At 46.8% G+C, this 17,009-nt stretch overlaps 1 protein-coding gene across 1 annotated transcript; it reads left to right on the top strand.

Annotated features, from left to right (window-relative positions):
* The first annotated feature begins 15,546 nt into the window (after positions 1-15,546).
* On the top strand, positions 15,547-16,696 carry LOC142582590 (uncharacterized). The gene has a single exon (XM_075692463.1). It carries the CDS (start codon positions 15,772-15,774, stop codon positions 16,081-16,083), a length of 312 nt encoding a protein of 103 aa, XP_075548578.1. The 5' UTR covers positions 15,547-15,771; the 3' UTR covers positions 16,084-16,696.
* The last annotated feature ends 313 nt before the right edge of the window (positions 16,697-17,009 follow it).

Below are 17,009 nucleotides of genomic sequence, written 5' to 3'. Positions count from 1 at the left end.
GCAAAACAAAAACTTAGTGACGTCTTTATGAGCGTTATGCTGCGCGCTTTTTTACCAAAACCGAAGTGTCTTTAATGATACTCGTCATGCAGCGTGGTTATATAAATATAAACCTGTGAGAGTGCGTGCGTGTCTGTGTGTGTGTGTTATTTCATAGCATTACTTTTGTTCAAGCAGTTCACATGATTTGTGTATGAATGGTGGTACGCTATTTTATGCGGAATTTCCTTTTTTATGTCATCGCATTGGCATCCCGCTTGATAGACAGGATTGCCATCCGTCGAATGAGCAACACCGTGAGCACAGACACTGTGTCGCTTCGACTTAGTGCTGAATTGAAACTATGAGCTGTGTAATAGAAGGCTGAGGCTAACTACGATGCTCGTCATTGTAGTTATGTATACGCACGGCGGTCGTCGCAAGCTTGCTGATCTTACGAACAGTTTCAATTTTGTGAATACGCTTTTTTGGTAAGATTTTTCTTACGCCAAAATTGTTTCGTAAGTTCGCTTATCCGTCCCTCGATTTAATTTACAGAAAGTACAGAGAAGTCACCATAAGCAGGTGTGCCCTATAGCCTCTTCCTCTGCGCAGGGGAAAAAGGGTAACGATAAGGAGGAAGGAAGGAGTGGGTCCGTATGTACATTACACAATAGTTATGCAAAAGCCGCTAGTCCAGTACCATGACTTGAAGGAATTCGAATAAGTCTTTCCTTTCCTGCCTTGCAGTTGGAGTGTCAGGTCATGAGCCAGGAACAGCGCCCTGTGACATGCCCTGTGACGTGTTATGCGCCTGCCGATGAATGACCGTGGAAACGATACAAAGTAACTATCTGCGAGCAACGTTGTTAGATACTAGTAACGTTGTCTGGTAAGCGACCGTGGAACGCCTGAAAGAAGGAACTCTGCGCGCCGTTTACAAACAAGACCGCGTCAAAGGCAGCGTGACTGAGTACGTGCAGTGCCGCCTGGCCGGTCACCCTGCGGCCGGGGAAAAAGGCGTCATTGCCACGCCTGCGGCCCATCCTCCGCCGCAACGCGGCAGAAACCGATCTCGGCGGGAACGTGGCGCATGCGAGTTTCCTGCTCGCGTGAAACTGGAGACCAACAAGAGAAAGAAATTCATTCGCGACGCACGGCCGCGCGATAAGTAAGACGACCCGTAACCAGACGGCGACCGACCCTGGGGGGGGGGCCACGTGACGTCTCTTCCAACGACGCCGGTTTCGTGTGTCGCGCGCGCGCGCGTCTATCTCGCCGCTTTATAACGCATCGTCCTCCCAGGCGCGCACCCATTGCTGGATCGTCGCACTACCCGGACGCTTGGGCACTGCAGAAGTCGAGAGTACCCCGCCACGGCAAGTTCACGAGCTGAGATGGCGTTCATGATTCCCATCGTCAAGAAGGACTACAACCTGTACGAGGCAGCGGGTAGCCCCAAGACGTCGTCGCCCTGTGGCAGCCTGCAGAGCCGATCCGGGAACAGCAGTCTTTCGTGCTCACCGGGCTCCAACATGGGCGACAAGTTCAAGGACCGCAAACAATCGTCCGCCAGCCGGAATGACTCGTACACGTCCAGTTACTCGGTCTCATCCACCAAAAGCTCCTCCAAGCTTAACGATGCCTTGAAGAAGCTGACGGGACAAGGCAAGGGACCTAGATAACGGCACATGGAATCCGCAAATGTGAAGTTGCACTTCAGAATAAGCTAGAAGAACACGTTCATCCGAATGCTGACCAAACCACTGAGTGTTCCTGAAGTGAATGGAGCACGAATTTTGAAGTGTTTGGCTGTAACGTGAAGGAAACAGGCGCCGCAGCCCCTGAGCGAAGAGCCCGGAACAAACTCCCCTTGCAACATGCAGTGCGACGGACGACACCAGCTGTGCCGCGACAAATACCTCCAGCATCTGACCAGTCGATCGAGAAAGAATGACGACTCAACGCCACAAGGTCCCCCTACCGGTACCTTTCAAGATCTGAATGACTCTGCAGGCAAGTCAGCAAAGTGCAGCTGTAGACAAATCAGCTGTGAAACAGGATTTTATTCGCTTGTAAAGAACTCAAGAACGCTTTGTAAGATTTGATGGGATGCTTTGTACATTAATGAAGCCTTAAGAAAGTGCAATTTACTTGTATACGCGATTTCTTGTTGATCCCTTTCATGGGAAGAACTGTCTCGTTCGGTTCCGTCGAAATCGTCCTCTACCAAAAGTTTGTGTCATGTATTTGTCATTTTAAACTATTTATGTGTGTTTATATATAAGCCATGCTATTTATTTGTACATATAACCTGGAATATAAATAAATGAATCTTTAGAAAACAGGCATTTGACTTCACCAATTTTGCAAGTGTTTCATAGCCAGAGCTTCAACTCGAGTTCCGTAGCTTTTCGACTGTGAAGCCGGAGAATGGTGCTTGTACAGCCGAATCATTGCTATAAATGCGTCCGTGGGAGCTTTGCACCGGTGTTGCAGTACGTGTGGTGCACAATCGATAAGACTTTCTTTAGGGTATCAACCCGTAAGCTAAATTTAACCGAAGCGCAATTGCAAACGTTGGAAGCTGCATGCTTCATGAGAGAAAAAGAAAGAAATGATATTGGAAAAGCAAGGATGTCAACCGGAACATATGCTTCTGGTTTGCTACTGTGAACTGAAGGAGGGATACGAGGGGAAGAAATACGGAAAGAATAGCGCAGAAAAAATCCGAGCAAGCGGGGAAAACAGATACAAGGGGAGGGGCACGCCTGCACATATCGAAGTCTCTCTAATAGACCACTCGAACGTAGAAACTTCAATGTCGCCCTGACAGATTTCTGGTGTGACGACCATATAGGCTGGCATTTTAGGATTGCCTTCCGAAAGCGGTAAGTCATTGAGACGGGCCAACGTGGTCACGAGCAACTGCAATTGTCTGCGGGCGATATAAGTAAGACAACGGTAAATCACATGTTCTATTGCTTCCTCGCTACCGCTGTCGTCGCAAACAACGCTGTCGTTTATTTAGATGGAGAAACCAAAGGATTTTGTGAACGCTACGCCAAGTCAAGTCAGGAAAGTACTGTTGTCTCGGTTGGGGATAGTCCAGATGGACGACAGAGTCGAAGAGAGGGGTCAAGGGGATGCAGACTTGTTCGTTGGAAGCTTCATGCGTTCCATATGGACTATTCCATTTCACTTATGAGGAAAATAGGTACTTGCGTTACCAAAAGCTTTAGAGTTTGGTCAACTTGCAAGGTAATCCAGGTCTCGCTGGTGAGGTCGGAATCAGTACGCTTCAGAGAAGTGGCGCCGGCGTTGCTTCCGGCGGATCTAGCTTGGCCCGCTTGACCGTCAGTTTCTCCATCTAAGCAAATGTGACACGGACAGTGGGTTACTTAATTTGTAAAGCAATTAGGTGTTCCGGAGGAAGGTCAGCAGGAAGCACAGGCTCCATCTGCTATCGCTTTGGGCCCTTAAGTTGTCGCGTTTCAAGTTGAAGGTTTGCGTGAGGGATTCCGAGCTCAATTTTTTAAAGTAACATCACAACCGCATAGCCGAAAAAAAATATACTCGACGTATGGCCTACCAATGTACATTTATTTGTTTATTTATTTATTTATTTATTTATTTTTATTTATTTATTTCAGAATACTGCAGGCCGGCCATTGCTTGGTCCGAGCAGGAATGAATTTACATTGTTACATAACCAAGAGGATAAAATCTATAAAATATTAGCAGTACGCGGATACCAAAAGAATAAAATTATACAATATTAGCAGAACACGGATACAAAGCATACATATTAGCAGGTAAGTAGACGATGCAACGCATCAGAAAAATTTTGTGACGAAAGAACAGATGCCGGTAACGAATTCCAATCTTGCGCTGTTCTAGGGAAAAAAAAACTTTGTTCAATCATTCCCCAAAATACCCGACGCGGTTGCTCCGTCGCTGTGTTATCGTGGTGCTGAACACGAGTTCGCAGGACCAAATTCCAGCGGCGCCGAAAGCGCTCCGCTATACCTTGGTGGAACATGGTTGTAACGGCGTGATTTGAGGACAGGACAAAGAAAGAATGCACACAGGACAGTCGCCGAACTTCAACTGACATGTGTGGATTCTTTCTTTGTCCTGTCCTCAAATCGCGCCGTTATAACCATATTCCACCAAGCCAGCAACCAACTAACCCATCTAAGTCTGTTAATCGCCTTGCTACCGTTGCACCGGTGCCTTTCTGCACCAAGGAGACAGACGTTTCACAGTTAGCGCGTTTAGAGAACAAGCAAATTGAGCAAATTTGACAGCATATTTCGAGATAAATCCCAGCTCTTATCAAGCTGGGAAACAAGGAAAATTATTAGTAGAACGGACATTATTTGCTTACGGCCAATAGAAGAACAGATGGTCATTTAGAAGCACGTAAAATGGATCAGAAAGAACTCTCCAAATAAACGCAGGGCGACCGTCGTCAAGTAAGACTGATAGCGCCAACCGGAGTTAAGTCCTACAATTTGGTGTACTCCTCACTGCCGCTTGAAAAGCAAGAGACAGACAAAGATTATTCCCGACACAGATAACTTGCTTCCCAATGACCCGGCATTCTAGCTACAGCTTACGTGAGCCAGTCAACGAGCATAGTCGTGCGAGACGACGCGTTCTTTTGCCTCGTGTCTGCTCAGTTTCGTGCGCCGGCACCAAACCTGATGGCTTCCACCAATTTGTCGACAATTCTTTTCTGACCTACTCATTATTCCATAAAAGGGTGCGTTTGCAGCTTTTTAAAAGTTGAATGCATCTTATCTTTATGAGCCTTATTGGTTTCTTTTTTTGTGTGTGTGCCTTCTCATGTTTTACCGTAATCATGTGGGACAGCATACCAGGCGTTCGCTAGGGTAACTTTTTCTAATAAACAAGGTGAGTCTACGAGAAGATGAATTAATGCCACGGCAAGACAGACTTTCGGAGCACCAAGATAGCATTATGATTCGATCGGCCCTTTTCTTTAACCTATCTGTATTGAGACTATAGGCCCCATGGGCTTCAAGACGAGAGAAGGCTCACGACGCTCTTCGATGCGCCGGTCAATTCGCATCTGCGTTCAGGTGATCTATCGTCAACGCTCGGGGCCCACGCAAGGAACCCAAGCAAAAAGGAAAAAAGAAAAAGAAAGGACACATTGGCAAACTGACGCTTTTGCGATGTGAACACTCAGGTGGCTCAAATTCTGACGACGTATCAAAACGGGCACAGGGGAAAAAAGATCTGAGTCATTATGGGCATTGGCTTATTTCGCATCATGGCGTAGCAACTCACGCCTTCTTACAAGGGGCGAAGCACTTTATGAAGATCATTTCTGCATAATCAGTCAGCAATGTATTTCCAACGTTAGGTGTTCTAATATCAGCGTATATGTGCTCATAAGGTATGCCTCCGACGAAAAACTATAAACTAGGTGAGGTCCTCGTGTTTAAATTGGCGCCATATTATTCTTTTTTTCACGTGAACCCTCCCCGAAAACAAGCGCAAGCTATTCTTATGACTCAAAGGTAAGGACAGAGATGGAGAGACAAAAATTATTAAGTGCGCGATAAGCCCTCGTTTGTTCCTGTGAGCACGCTGCCACCATCCACGCCGATGTGGTGGCAGAACCTTTAAGAAAGGAGGCATATAACACACAGGAACGCAATGACAATCTCTGATGAAATAATGGTTAGGCAAGGGCGCCGGAAGCAGCTGTTGGAACGGTTGCTGCACTAAGGGTTTTGTATCGATTGACATGCAGCATTGTACAAAGCGAATGCGGGGACTGCTGAGCAGCAGTTTATCTCTAAGACAACACCATCGAATGCTCAAACTTTCTGTTACCGCGCTTATTCCGTTAAAATATCAGCATATCTTCCCCCTCAGTCATCACGGATATAAAAAAATATAATAAATATAAACGCGCGGTTAGATCTGACTAAATATGGTATTGCATTGTTGCTGCTTTTATTACACTTCCGATCTGCACGAGATACTGACTGTTTGCAAACAGTCAACATAGCTTCGTGCGATCGTGCAATAGATGGCACGCTTTCAGCGGAAGTGAAAGGGGACGCTGCACTCATCGCGTAAGACGCGCACGGAGGGAGGCATGGTTGCACTCGCACGCTGGCAACAGCCGTGAGGCGAGAAACAAACAGAACGCGAGAACGAACACTCGCGTGCAGCGCGCATTGCGCGTGCACGTTGCAATCGATGAGCGGCGACCGTTGAGAGTAGCGTGGGAGCGATTCGGTGGAGGCGGGAAGGGGGGGGGGGGTTATGATGAAGGGTACGATGCTACGGATGGGACGCGGATTCCTGGAGGCGGGAGTCACAGGTCCCGTGGTTTCGTTGACTCAACCTGACGCGTCGCACTCATATTCGTACTGTATCTGCTGTCGCACGGGATGCCGAACGCCTTTTAGACGGAGATAGCGCCGCTCGAGGGTGTTATCGGCGCGTGGCTTTCGGTCAAGCCGGTACCAGTTGGAGTTTCCGCGTACATTGCATCATGTGTCGACACATCGGTCACGCCGAAGATGTCTCGAGCGTTAGCCCATCGTCAAGACAATTGATCTCAGCGTTGCCTCCAGAAGCTGAAGGCGCTGTCCAGAATGTACTACGCAACATTGCTCAGTACAATCGTCATCGGTTTCTCTTGAGTAATGCCTTTCTTAGACCGCAAGCTACGGTGCCTCATTGAAGAGAAGTCTACGTGCGGCATAATTTCGTCGTCATTGCCATATTATAGCCTGAACATCAGCAATTCCCTAAACATCAGCCTGAACAATGAACATCGTCATCACATGAACAAGCAGCTCATAAAGTGCACCGCGCAAGTTTAATTGCTTGGTTCCACCTGCGAACTGATACGAATTCCACAAGAAACATTGTCAAGACATTGCACAACCAGTGCAGCTCGCGAATGAAGTTGCCATTGAGGCGCAAGAGTGAGCCGCGAGCTACCCGACCGAGCATCTCAGCCATTCAGAAGCCTTTGACTCCACCGTCCCTCTGTCCATCCATCTTCAGAATCTATAGTTTTGTTATAATTTACTCTTCGCGAGGTTGCGACGTGGCACAACCCAATCTAGTGGCTTCTGAAGTTCTACAGTAGCAGCGGGAAGAGAAGAGTGCGCTTAAAGCACGAGTGGGCATTTTCCGGTAGCAAAACTATAGGTGACCCTAAATATTCTTTTCTCAGCTAAATATGTTTCGTCTACGTCGGCTTTATTCATTCCAAAACTACCCTCTTGAATTGGGTTTTTCTTTTTCGTTTAGGTGTTGTGCTTCCGGGAGAAATTATTACTCAAGAAACTACCAAGAGTTACTCCAGCGACACTACTGCACATAGTCTGGCCGAAGCCATGCTTCGCCGGTCGCGCCTATTGTACGGGGTGTTAGTTCGCCGACAGGATTTGTCTACAGTACGGGCTCCGCCGGCTGAAAATTCGCTTAAAGTGAATCGCCGCATTTCGCGCGTCACTCCGTGGTCGCGTGACTGCCGGTGTTCCACTTGTCGAGTTCCCCCCCCTCCCGTCTTCATGTATCTTGTGTTTGCGCTCTCCTATTCTGTGCGTTCGCACACGAGATGCCCAGTGGACAAGTAGCCCGATACCTCACTTGCGCCAGACGGTCTCTTCTTCACGCACCTCCTCTATTTTTAAAACGGCCTGCAGCGGTCAGCCAGAGAGCGGTGGACGCCGGCCAATGACACTGGAAGACTCTATCTCCGCCAACTGCCGACTGGACGCGCTTTCGAAGCCAGACAAACACGAGCGCACGTGCTAGGCCACGTGTTCTGTCGACGTTGCTTTGGGCCGCAGTCGCGTTCTTCCTCAGCCTAGCGGCTGACGAAGGCACCAACATCAGCCGCCACCAAAGATAAAACCGAAGTAGAAAAGAAGAGGAAAGAAAAAAGCAACACGGACAAAAAAAAGGGATCTGCAAAAAGCCTGGCTCTGCCAAAAGAAAATCTTCAGCGTCCTCTGTAGCGTTCTCCACCAGGAGATAGCGAGGCTTCGATCGCGGAAGTACTATAGAGGCAATCTGGGTGTAAATAAAGGTGTTCACGCCACGCAAGGACAGACAATGCAGATCGTATAGTGTTTGCGTTACTTCTTGTGAGGCACTGACGTCAGATGAAAAAAAAATATGGAAAGAACTGATTGGTTGCACGCACGCACGTTGACAACGATCTAACACCGAGTGTGTTGCAGTTTAGTTAGGCGTAATTAACTGGCGGGACGTACACAGTCAAGTTTATGCTCGGACGCAGCCAAGTTCAATTTCCTTATGCAAATACATGTCGAACGCATAGCCACCTTCATTAGACAAACCGCTATACCGATTTGAAGGTAATTTGTTGCATATTAAGACAGAAAGCTCAACTGCACCGACAATAGGCAGTATAACATTAAGACATGCTTTTACAAAAATTGCTGAAAACCTATGTGCAGAGAAATTAAAGCATATAGTTCGCAAGTTTGTAACATTACAACCACAAAAAATATATCGCGGTTCTCCAAACTGTTTACGCATTTCAAGTGGACATTTTAAATTGTCAAGTGATAGATTACAGCTTTGAGAAATTATTGAAATGTTTACGAGGCTTCTTCAAAAAATCCTGCTCACAAACTAGTGGCGTAGTTCAGAGCGGTGTGTGAACATATATTTCTTTACCGTTTCAGATGCCTGGATAGGCGTTGTTTACAAAACGTTGAATGCGTGTTTCATGTACAATGCGTGCACTGTTAGGAAAACATTGCACGGCGCATCATGCAGAATACAGTGCTCTCAGTACGTGCAGCACAGCAGAGCAACTTCAGAAAACTTAAATGCATATGTTAAAGCTGAAATAAATCGCTTCCATGCATTTCCAGGGTCTTCGAGCGGGTGAACTTTTTGCAAAAATGCACCGTTCAATTCCAATTTTCTTGTAAGCAGTTCAATTTCAAGTTTTGTAAGCAGTTTCTGACAAAATGAGCTTTGAAGAAGGGCTTATATATATATATATATATATATATATATATATATATATATATATATATATATATATATATATATATATATATATATATATATATATATATATATATATATATATGAACATGTAGCTGTTTAGCAACATGAAGCTATTTGTTGCACCTGAACTTATGCACTCCTGGCGCTTATATCCTAAACGCAACTCTGCCACATGATCGACTCAGATTGCGTATTTGCTACATGTACCATTGTACGCGATCAATATATCGTATTATTTTACTGGATGCAAGATAAAAGTGTTTCGAATGACGGCTTTTTTTTTCTTTTTCGTGAAACACGCATTCCGCAATCGTTTGACGTCGACTGTCAATCAGATTCAACATGAAATAAGGCAATTAGGTAGTTCCAACAGTACTAGTGCTCTTCCCTAACTGTTATCGGCGCGGAGCGTTAGAGCTGCACAATTTTTTCCTCCGTATTTATGAAACGGCTATCTATCCACAGCACACGCAATGCCCAGTCGCTATGCTTATCGTTTTCCTGTGTACCCTGCCTGTCGCGACTACCGCATCTCCTTTTATTCTTTTCTTTTTTTTATGCAAGTGTAAATGCCTCAGGGCATACAGTGGTATGGGATGGGGTGAATAAGGATGATTAAATGAATGAAAAACGATTTGCTGATCTTACCGCAGCTTCTCCTTCGCACTGTCTTTGATGCCGTTCCTCTGGCGTCAACTGCAGCGGCAGTGACATTTTGCACCATGTCCTTTGCGTCCCGGACAAACGTCAGTTGAGTTTAATCATAATGTACAGTCACGAAGTATGGAAAAAAACGAAGATGGACGCTGGCCTAAAGCTTCTGTTGATTTTTCTTGGTTGTGTTTAGTTGAATTGAACTCTGCAGTTTTTACTTGTTAAAGCCACAATTAGGCTATGAGGTACGTCGTAGTGGGGACTCGGGATTAATTTTGACCACCGAGGTATCTGTAACGTGGCCCTAATGCACGGGACATGGACTTTTTTGTATATCGCCCCTATAGAAATGCGGCCACCGCGGCCGGGATTTGATCCCGCGACCTCCTGCTTAGCAGCGCAACACCGTAGCCGCTAAGCCACCGTGGCGGGTACTTTGTTGTTTTGGTCGTTTTGTTGTTAAAAACACGAGTGAATCAAGCTAAAATCTAGCAATGCTGAAGAAGAAGAAAGACGGAAAGAAAGGAACACAGAAATTTTCTACATAAAACAGAAGGAAACGCTGGTTTGTAGGAAATAAATACTTCAATATTATTCGGCGGCCTTCGTCAAAACGGCCCTTATGGCACACTTTGTAATGAGCATTGGATTGGACCTTTGAAAGTTCCTTTATTGCGGTCTTTTCTTTTGAGAACTAGGGAAATAAAACAGAGATAAGGACGTGAGAGACCGATATTAAGCTACACAGCCATGAAACGCGAATACAATTATTCAGTTTGCCATATATTAGTTAATATGAGGTGCAGATTTTCTTGGTATACGTTCCTCGCAGAGACCGCATGATGCTCAAAGAACTGTGCAATTAATTGAAAACAATGTATTTTCCGCTTTATTGTACTACAACTATATGTCATATGACTCGGGCTACTGTCCGTTCTAATATATCTATTATCGCAGCACGACTGACCTAGCCTTCTTGACTGCTTAAACAGCCCGCCATAACAGCCCGCTCTGCAGACTGCATGCTTTAAGCAAGCTAAATGTAGATTCTTGCTTCAAACAGCGTCAACACGCTGGCGCTTTCTGACACAATGTCCGACACCCTCAGGCACAGGGACATTCACATCACGGTGCGCGGAACTTTATGTAAAGCATCGGCTTGTGGAAAATACATGCATATAATATGGCAAATGACACGCAACACCTGCTTGACAAGTAATGAATCAGGAAGGCAAACAAACAAGGGGGAATTACATGCATGGGGACGTCATCGCTGCCATCAGCTGCTGGCGACCCTGCAGGGACAAAACCACTTTCACTGATCTCCAGTTACCCTGCTCCGTGTCGACTTACTCGAGAATATTGCTGCGAATCTTCTAATCTAACAGGTCGATCCCCGCCAACCTTGATAGTGCTTGCCGTTTATTAGCGCCCATTCGGTTACTCTGACAGTCTAGCTGATAGAACATTCTGGTAGATGACCTGTACTGCACTACACATTACTTGGCCCTGCCCAACGTCGCTAGCCCATTTTTTTTATTGCCATGATAAAAAGGACATGTTGGCGCTCGAGTGCGGCGCCGGCTATCCTTGTGTCATGAAGATTTAGCATTTTTCACATGTACTTCTATACACTTTGATACCTTTGTATACACGTAGTATGCACAAAACGTACTGCACATATATATGACATATGTATATGTCGTAGTGTTTAAATGTATCCCAACTACATACTTTGTACGTGTATAACACACACTCTTCAACATACTAGTACAAACAACAGAACACCACAAAGAAATTCCAAATACAACAGAGCGAACAAAACAGCCTTACCGCTTAGCATACAAAGCGCCGAATAACCGAAAAAAAAGAGACACGCATATCAACGAGGCTGTTTTTTAGAAAAGGTGTGTATGGTCTAAAGATCAGAATTGGCGCCGAATTATGCCACTGTCCTCGAGTACTTCTTCAACGCAGTGAGACAGCACTTTTGCATCGCATTTGCTTCCTTCTTAATCTCGACTAGGATACTAGCTACCCATGCTTTCTCTCGCATGATCAGCAGAAATACGTCAAGGAAATAACAGGCTGTAGTTCTCAGTCAAAGAACAGGTACAGGAAGTGGGAGATTATATATATATGGATCGATAACATTTCTCCCACCCACTGCAACCCCATCCTACACTCGGTCCTCCGACCCAAGACCCATCGTGCAAAGTACCGACAAGCGATGAAACCAAACTGTCACCATGACCCGTGTGAGAAGCCATATCTCAAACGCCACGTTAAGCGAACCACGCGCGCCTGCGGGCTGAGCGAGCGAAACGCGAGACCTTCCACCAAGAGGCTCCGAGTTTGCCGTCTCCATGGTGTCGCGCGCACACGAACGCTCTTCGGCGCTGGCGCCAGGAACCCTTGAGCCTCAGTCCCATATCACCTCGACGCCGAGCTTCTGCTGCCTCGCCTCAACCCAATATGGCTCGTAATCTGGCGACTGTCGGCAGCCCCGCCCACGACGCCGCCGGAAAGTCCCTGATTCTGTCAGGTCAATGTTTCTCCTCCGCTCAAGCCTTTAACGTGCTCTCGAATGTTCTGCTGCAGCCGGGACGCTACGCCCGAGGTCGTAAAGGCTTGTTTGGCAACAAATGCGTGTTGTTTTGCTAATCTCTCAGATGCTCGCTATCATATGCAGACACCAGGGGCAGCGTGTACGCTGTGCACTTTGCCCGTGGGTTAATATAGCAACACGTAAAAAAAGATTCGCGACAGTGGTAGTAACTTAACGCACTGTATACAGAGAGATAGATAGATAGATAGATAGAGAGAGAGACAGAGAGTTAACCAGAACGGGAAATACCGTTCGCTACTGTACACTGGGTTACGGGGAGGGGGAGTTAGCTGGAACGATAAGAAGAAAATCTAGAAAAGAGAGTACAGACACAAGGATCAACGCCGATCACCATCACCACATACTATCACAGTACATGCTCCCGTGCAGCACCAATGCGGTACAGTACTTCAAACTACAACTGCTTGCGCAGGTTTGTTGTTCTTAAGAACGGTGGCAGTGCCGCCGTCACCCTCTGATGCGATGGCTTATAAGGTCAGCATTGCAAAATGGTTCGCTTTTATATTGGCCTAAAAGCGAGCTAGTGCCGTTGCGAACGATTGCCTCTGTATGCATGCGGCACTGTAAGTTGTCAATATGACAAACACTGACACTTGTGCGAAACTTATTTTCATTTCTCACTCGACAACTTCACGTGCGACAATTTACTTGCAAGTCATGCGTACGCTTTTCGGCCTTGAGCAAATATAACCCACAGAAAGCTTCGTGATGAAGCAAGTCTCCCAGCAAAACGGCTCATACTCGACGAACAGTCTTAGCTGTCAAAGTACCGTTCGGCGAAAGCTTTTCATATTCACTCGCGGCAGCAAAAGCAACATTACTACTATTTACAGGAAGCGAGATAGGAGAGATTGCGTTATAGTTTCGAACTCAGCCATAAGAATCTGGTTATGCTACGGGCAGTCACGTGACCTCTCTTTTTTTTTTTTTATACAGTAGGTGTCGTTACTCCACCTTGTAGCTATAGTTAATGACAGAGCACGCGAAGCATAAATATTTTCAGAAAGGCATTACCTGAGTATGTCATAATGCCTGAAGATGGAATATATCCCGCTTGTGAGATCATCTACACGAGTTACTAAGTTCTGTTATATCTTTACCTGGTTTTAAATACTAACATGGTGCTTAGTGCCGCAGCGCTACGTTGAATTTCTTTCCTGAGTGGCAATAATAGTCATTCTCATACAGGTAGTACTCGGTCAGAAAGTAAGGTATACGTGCGCTTAGTCCCATGCTCCATGTTCAGTTACCGTTGTCATTGTCACGCACTTTGCGATTACTGTTCAATTGTTCATTTAAGATCGGCCCAATCAAAAGAATTCAGTCTTGAATGTCGCGATCATGAATGAATGATAGGAACTAGCATAACCTACATGTACTTGGAAATTCTGAAGTTCTATTGCGATTGTAAAGCAGTTAAAGAATTTTGGCAGGGCTCAAAATGCTTCAGACCAAGATGCGAGATCTGCAAAGCAGGGCGCGGGGCATATTCTTGAGCCTTGATTGAGTGACTATTTGATTGCTTGATTTATTTATTCACTGAGTGATCTGATGATATTATATATACTGCGAACTTTCGTCATCGGGTTTTCCTCGATATATTTGGTTGTATCAATCGACAAATAGTAAATGATTATCTAAGAAAATTATTAAACACACACACACACACACACACGCACGCACGCACGCACGCACGCACGCACGCACGCACGCACGCACGCACGCACGCACGCACGCACGCACGCACGCACGCACGCACGCACGCACGCACGCACCACACACACACACACACACACACACACACACACACACACACACACACACACACACACACACACACACACACACACACACACACACACACACACACACACACACACACACACACACACACACACACACACACACACACACACACACACACACACACACACACACACACACACACACACACACACACACACACACACACACACACACACACACACACACACACACACACACACACACACACACACACACACACACACACACACACACACACACACACACACACACACACACACACACACACACACACACACACACACACACACACACACACACACACACACACACACACACACACACACACACACACACACACACACACACACACACACACACACACACACACACACACACACACACACACACACACACACACACACACACACACACACACACACACACACACACACACACACACACACACACACACACACACACACACACACACACACACACACACACACACACACACACACACACACACACACACACACACACACACACACACACACACACACACACACACACACACACACACACACACACACACACACACACACACACACACACTGACGAGCATAAGGCGTCGACGCGCTTGAAACGATCAATGGAGCCTACGCGAGACGACAGTTAGCACAATGTGCACATGAAAGCACATCTGCTCGCATTTCTGCGTGGTGTAAGGGGGGGAGAAGTCGTTTTCTTTCATAGACAACCACTGCATGAATGGCCTCCTTTATGCCATAAAGAAAGCTTCGCGCATCATGTGCTGTTATCACGCAAGACATGCGCAGTACCTTTCATTAATCTCTAGATCGATGGGCGTTATCTAAATGTCTTCAAAGATACTAAGCTTTTATTCTGCCCCTGCATCATTATTGCTCTCCACTGCTTTACAGTTCATCCACGCTGACGCTTATCTCTGCACAAGCTGTATCGTCAGCGTGGCGTCACAGTGGAAAAAAACTTGAAAAGAAACGCCTCGCTGTGTCTGGGAAAAATGTTAGATGCATTAGTTGGTTCTCAATTAGCCATTGCCACATCGTTACCACATCATTAGTCCCCGACCCCCATAGAAAGGGCCGCTACTTTAAGCTGAACAGACAGAACGCCTTTATTTGGCCCGAAACAACCGTTTGGCTTTGTTTGCCGAAGAACCCTCGCGCGTGATCGCGGGAAAGGTCACATGCAGCTCTCAGAGCTGTTCACAATAGACCGACAGACACTCTGCTGACACATCTTACAATGTAAACGCGTAGCGATCCGCGAAAAGATAACCTGCGATATCCGACGCAGACTGATTGCCAGCGCCGCCAGCCGATAGGAGGCCGCAATCAGCAGACAACTAAGGCTGCGCGCAATTCGGGCCAACAAAGAAGACGACGACGGTACGGAGGAGAGCGAACGCTGAGCCCAGGTCCTGGACGAGAGCGAAGCTCCAACTCGGCGTGCCGGTGCGACGGCGGCGATGCACGATAGCCCCTCCTCCTCGCTCTCTATCTGCGTCACAAATACACACGACCTCAGCGGCGTACACTCCGGCGCGCTACAAAAGGCAGCCGTGCGGGCCTTCTCGTACACTGCTGCTCCGAGAGCTCAGTCAGCCCCACGTTCCTCCCCACACCATGGCGTTCATGATCCCGGCTGTCCGCAACGAATACGACATCTACCTCAGCCGAAGCCCACGCAACTGCGGTTCACCGCCGACGCAGGAATGGTCGACAAGTAGCGTCGAGGAGTACCTCAGGAGCATGCGTGGATCGGCTTGCCAAAACAACAACAGCATCTACGTGAAGAACAACAACCTTGGGGCGAGTAGGGACCGTTCGTCCTGTTCTTCGTCGCCTCAGCGCAAGACAAGCAGGGACATCGTCAGCATTCAAGCACGAGCCGACCCGGTGCTCATCGAGAAGCTGAAGAAGTGCGACCCGTCTTAGCGATGGAGATCGTATCCCTCTGCGCCTTTCTCAAGCATTCGGGACGTGCCGAGGTAAACCTGGCACCGTAGATGCTCATCGACGAACGAAGCCAGTGGTTTTGCAGGATCTGAGGAACGTCTCCCAACGGCACGCCTTCGGTGACGCGACGCTAAATCGCGAGTCCATGCACAGAACGTTCCCCAGCGATGACCAGCAGCCCCTCGATGAAGACCACAGAGCAAGTACACTTCACCACCATGACTTGCGCGTTGAATTTATTACGCAAATATTAAGCGTCATACTCAGAAGTTATTTCCGGAAGACATGCTGCTTTGCGATCGATTGTAACTGATCGACGCGCATACAAAGAAAACATTAGGCGATGTAAAAATCGATCATGTAATGCCTTCTGGCCCTTAAGGTTGAATAAATGAAATGAAATGAAATGCTGTTTCTCTGCTGCCTTCGGCAATTACTTCTCGACCAGTTGTACTTTTGTTGTGAACTATAGCGTAGTAACAAAAACGCTGTAACTGATGTAACCGAAAGCTGCTGAAGCACACCTATGCAACGACTTAGACCTTGGAATTTGATGTTGGATGCCCAATAAAACGTTGTCTTCCATATATAACCGGTGTCTCGTTTTTTTTCCTTTTCTTCTTTTCCAACAAGCATGATCTGTTGACTCACGTGAGAGCCTAAAAAACTGACTTTCAATTTAAACTTTGTGATTCTTTGGTTAGGACTGCACGCTTAATTAGTTTTCGTCCGTCCGTGCCAAGTTCCATTCCGCTGAAATGGCGCAAACCTATTCACCTCCAATATGGAAGAAGAATATGACGCATGTGGCTCTAGGCCATATTTCACAGAAAACGCTAGAAATACATGAAAGGGAAATGTTCTCATGAATTATGGGCACTGGTTCTCTTAAGCTCGACCTTAAA

Source organism: Dermacentor variabilis, chromosome 5 (genome assembly GCF_050947875.1).
Source record: "Dermacentor variabilis isolate Ectoservices chromosome 5, ASM5094787v1, whole genome shotgun sequence".
Taxonomy (NCBI): Eukaryota; Metazoa; Arthropoda; class Arachnida; order Ixodida; family Ixodidae; genus Dermacentor; species Dermacentor variabilis.
This window is presented reverse-complemented; position numbering and strand designations above follow the sequence as displayed.

Bases quoted from the DNA above. Each gene is read 5' to 3' on its own strand.
- LOC142582590 (XM_075692463.1), top strand. From the start codon at position 15,772: ATGGCGTTCATGATCCCGGCTGTCCGCAACGAATACGACATCTACCTC.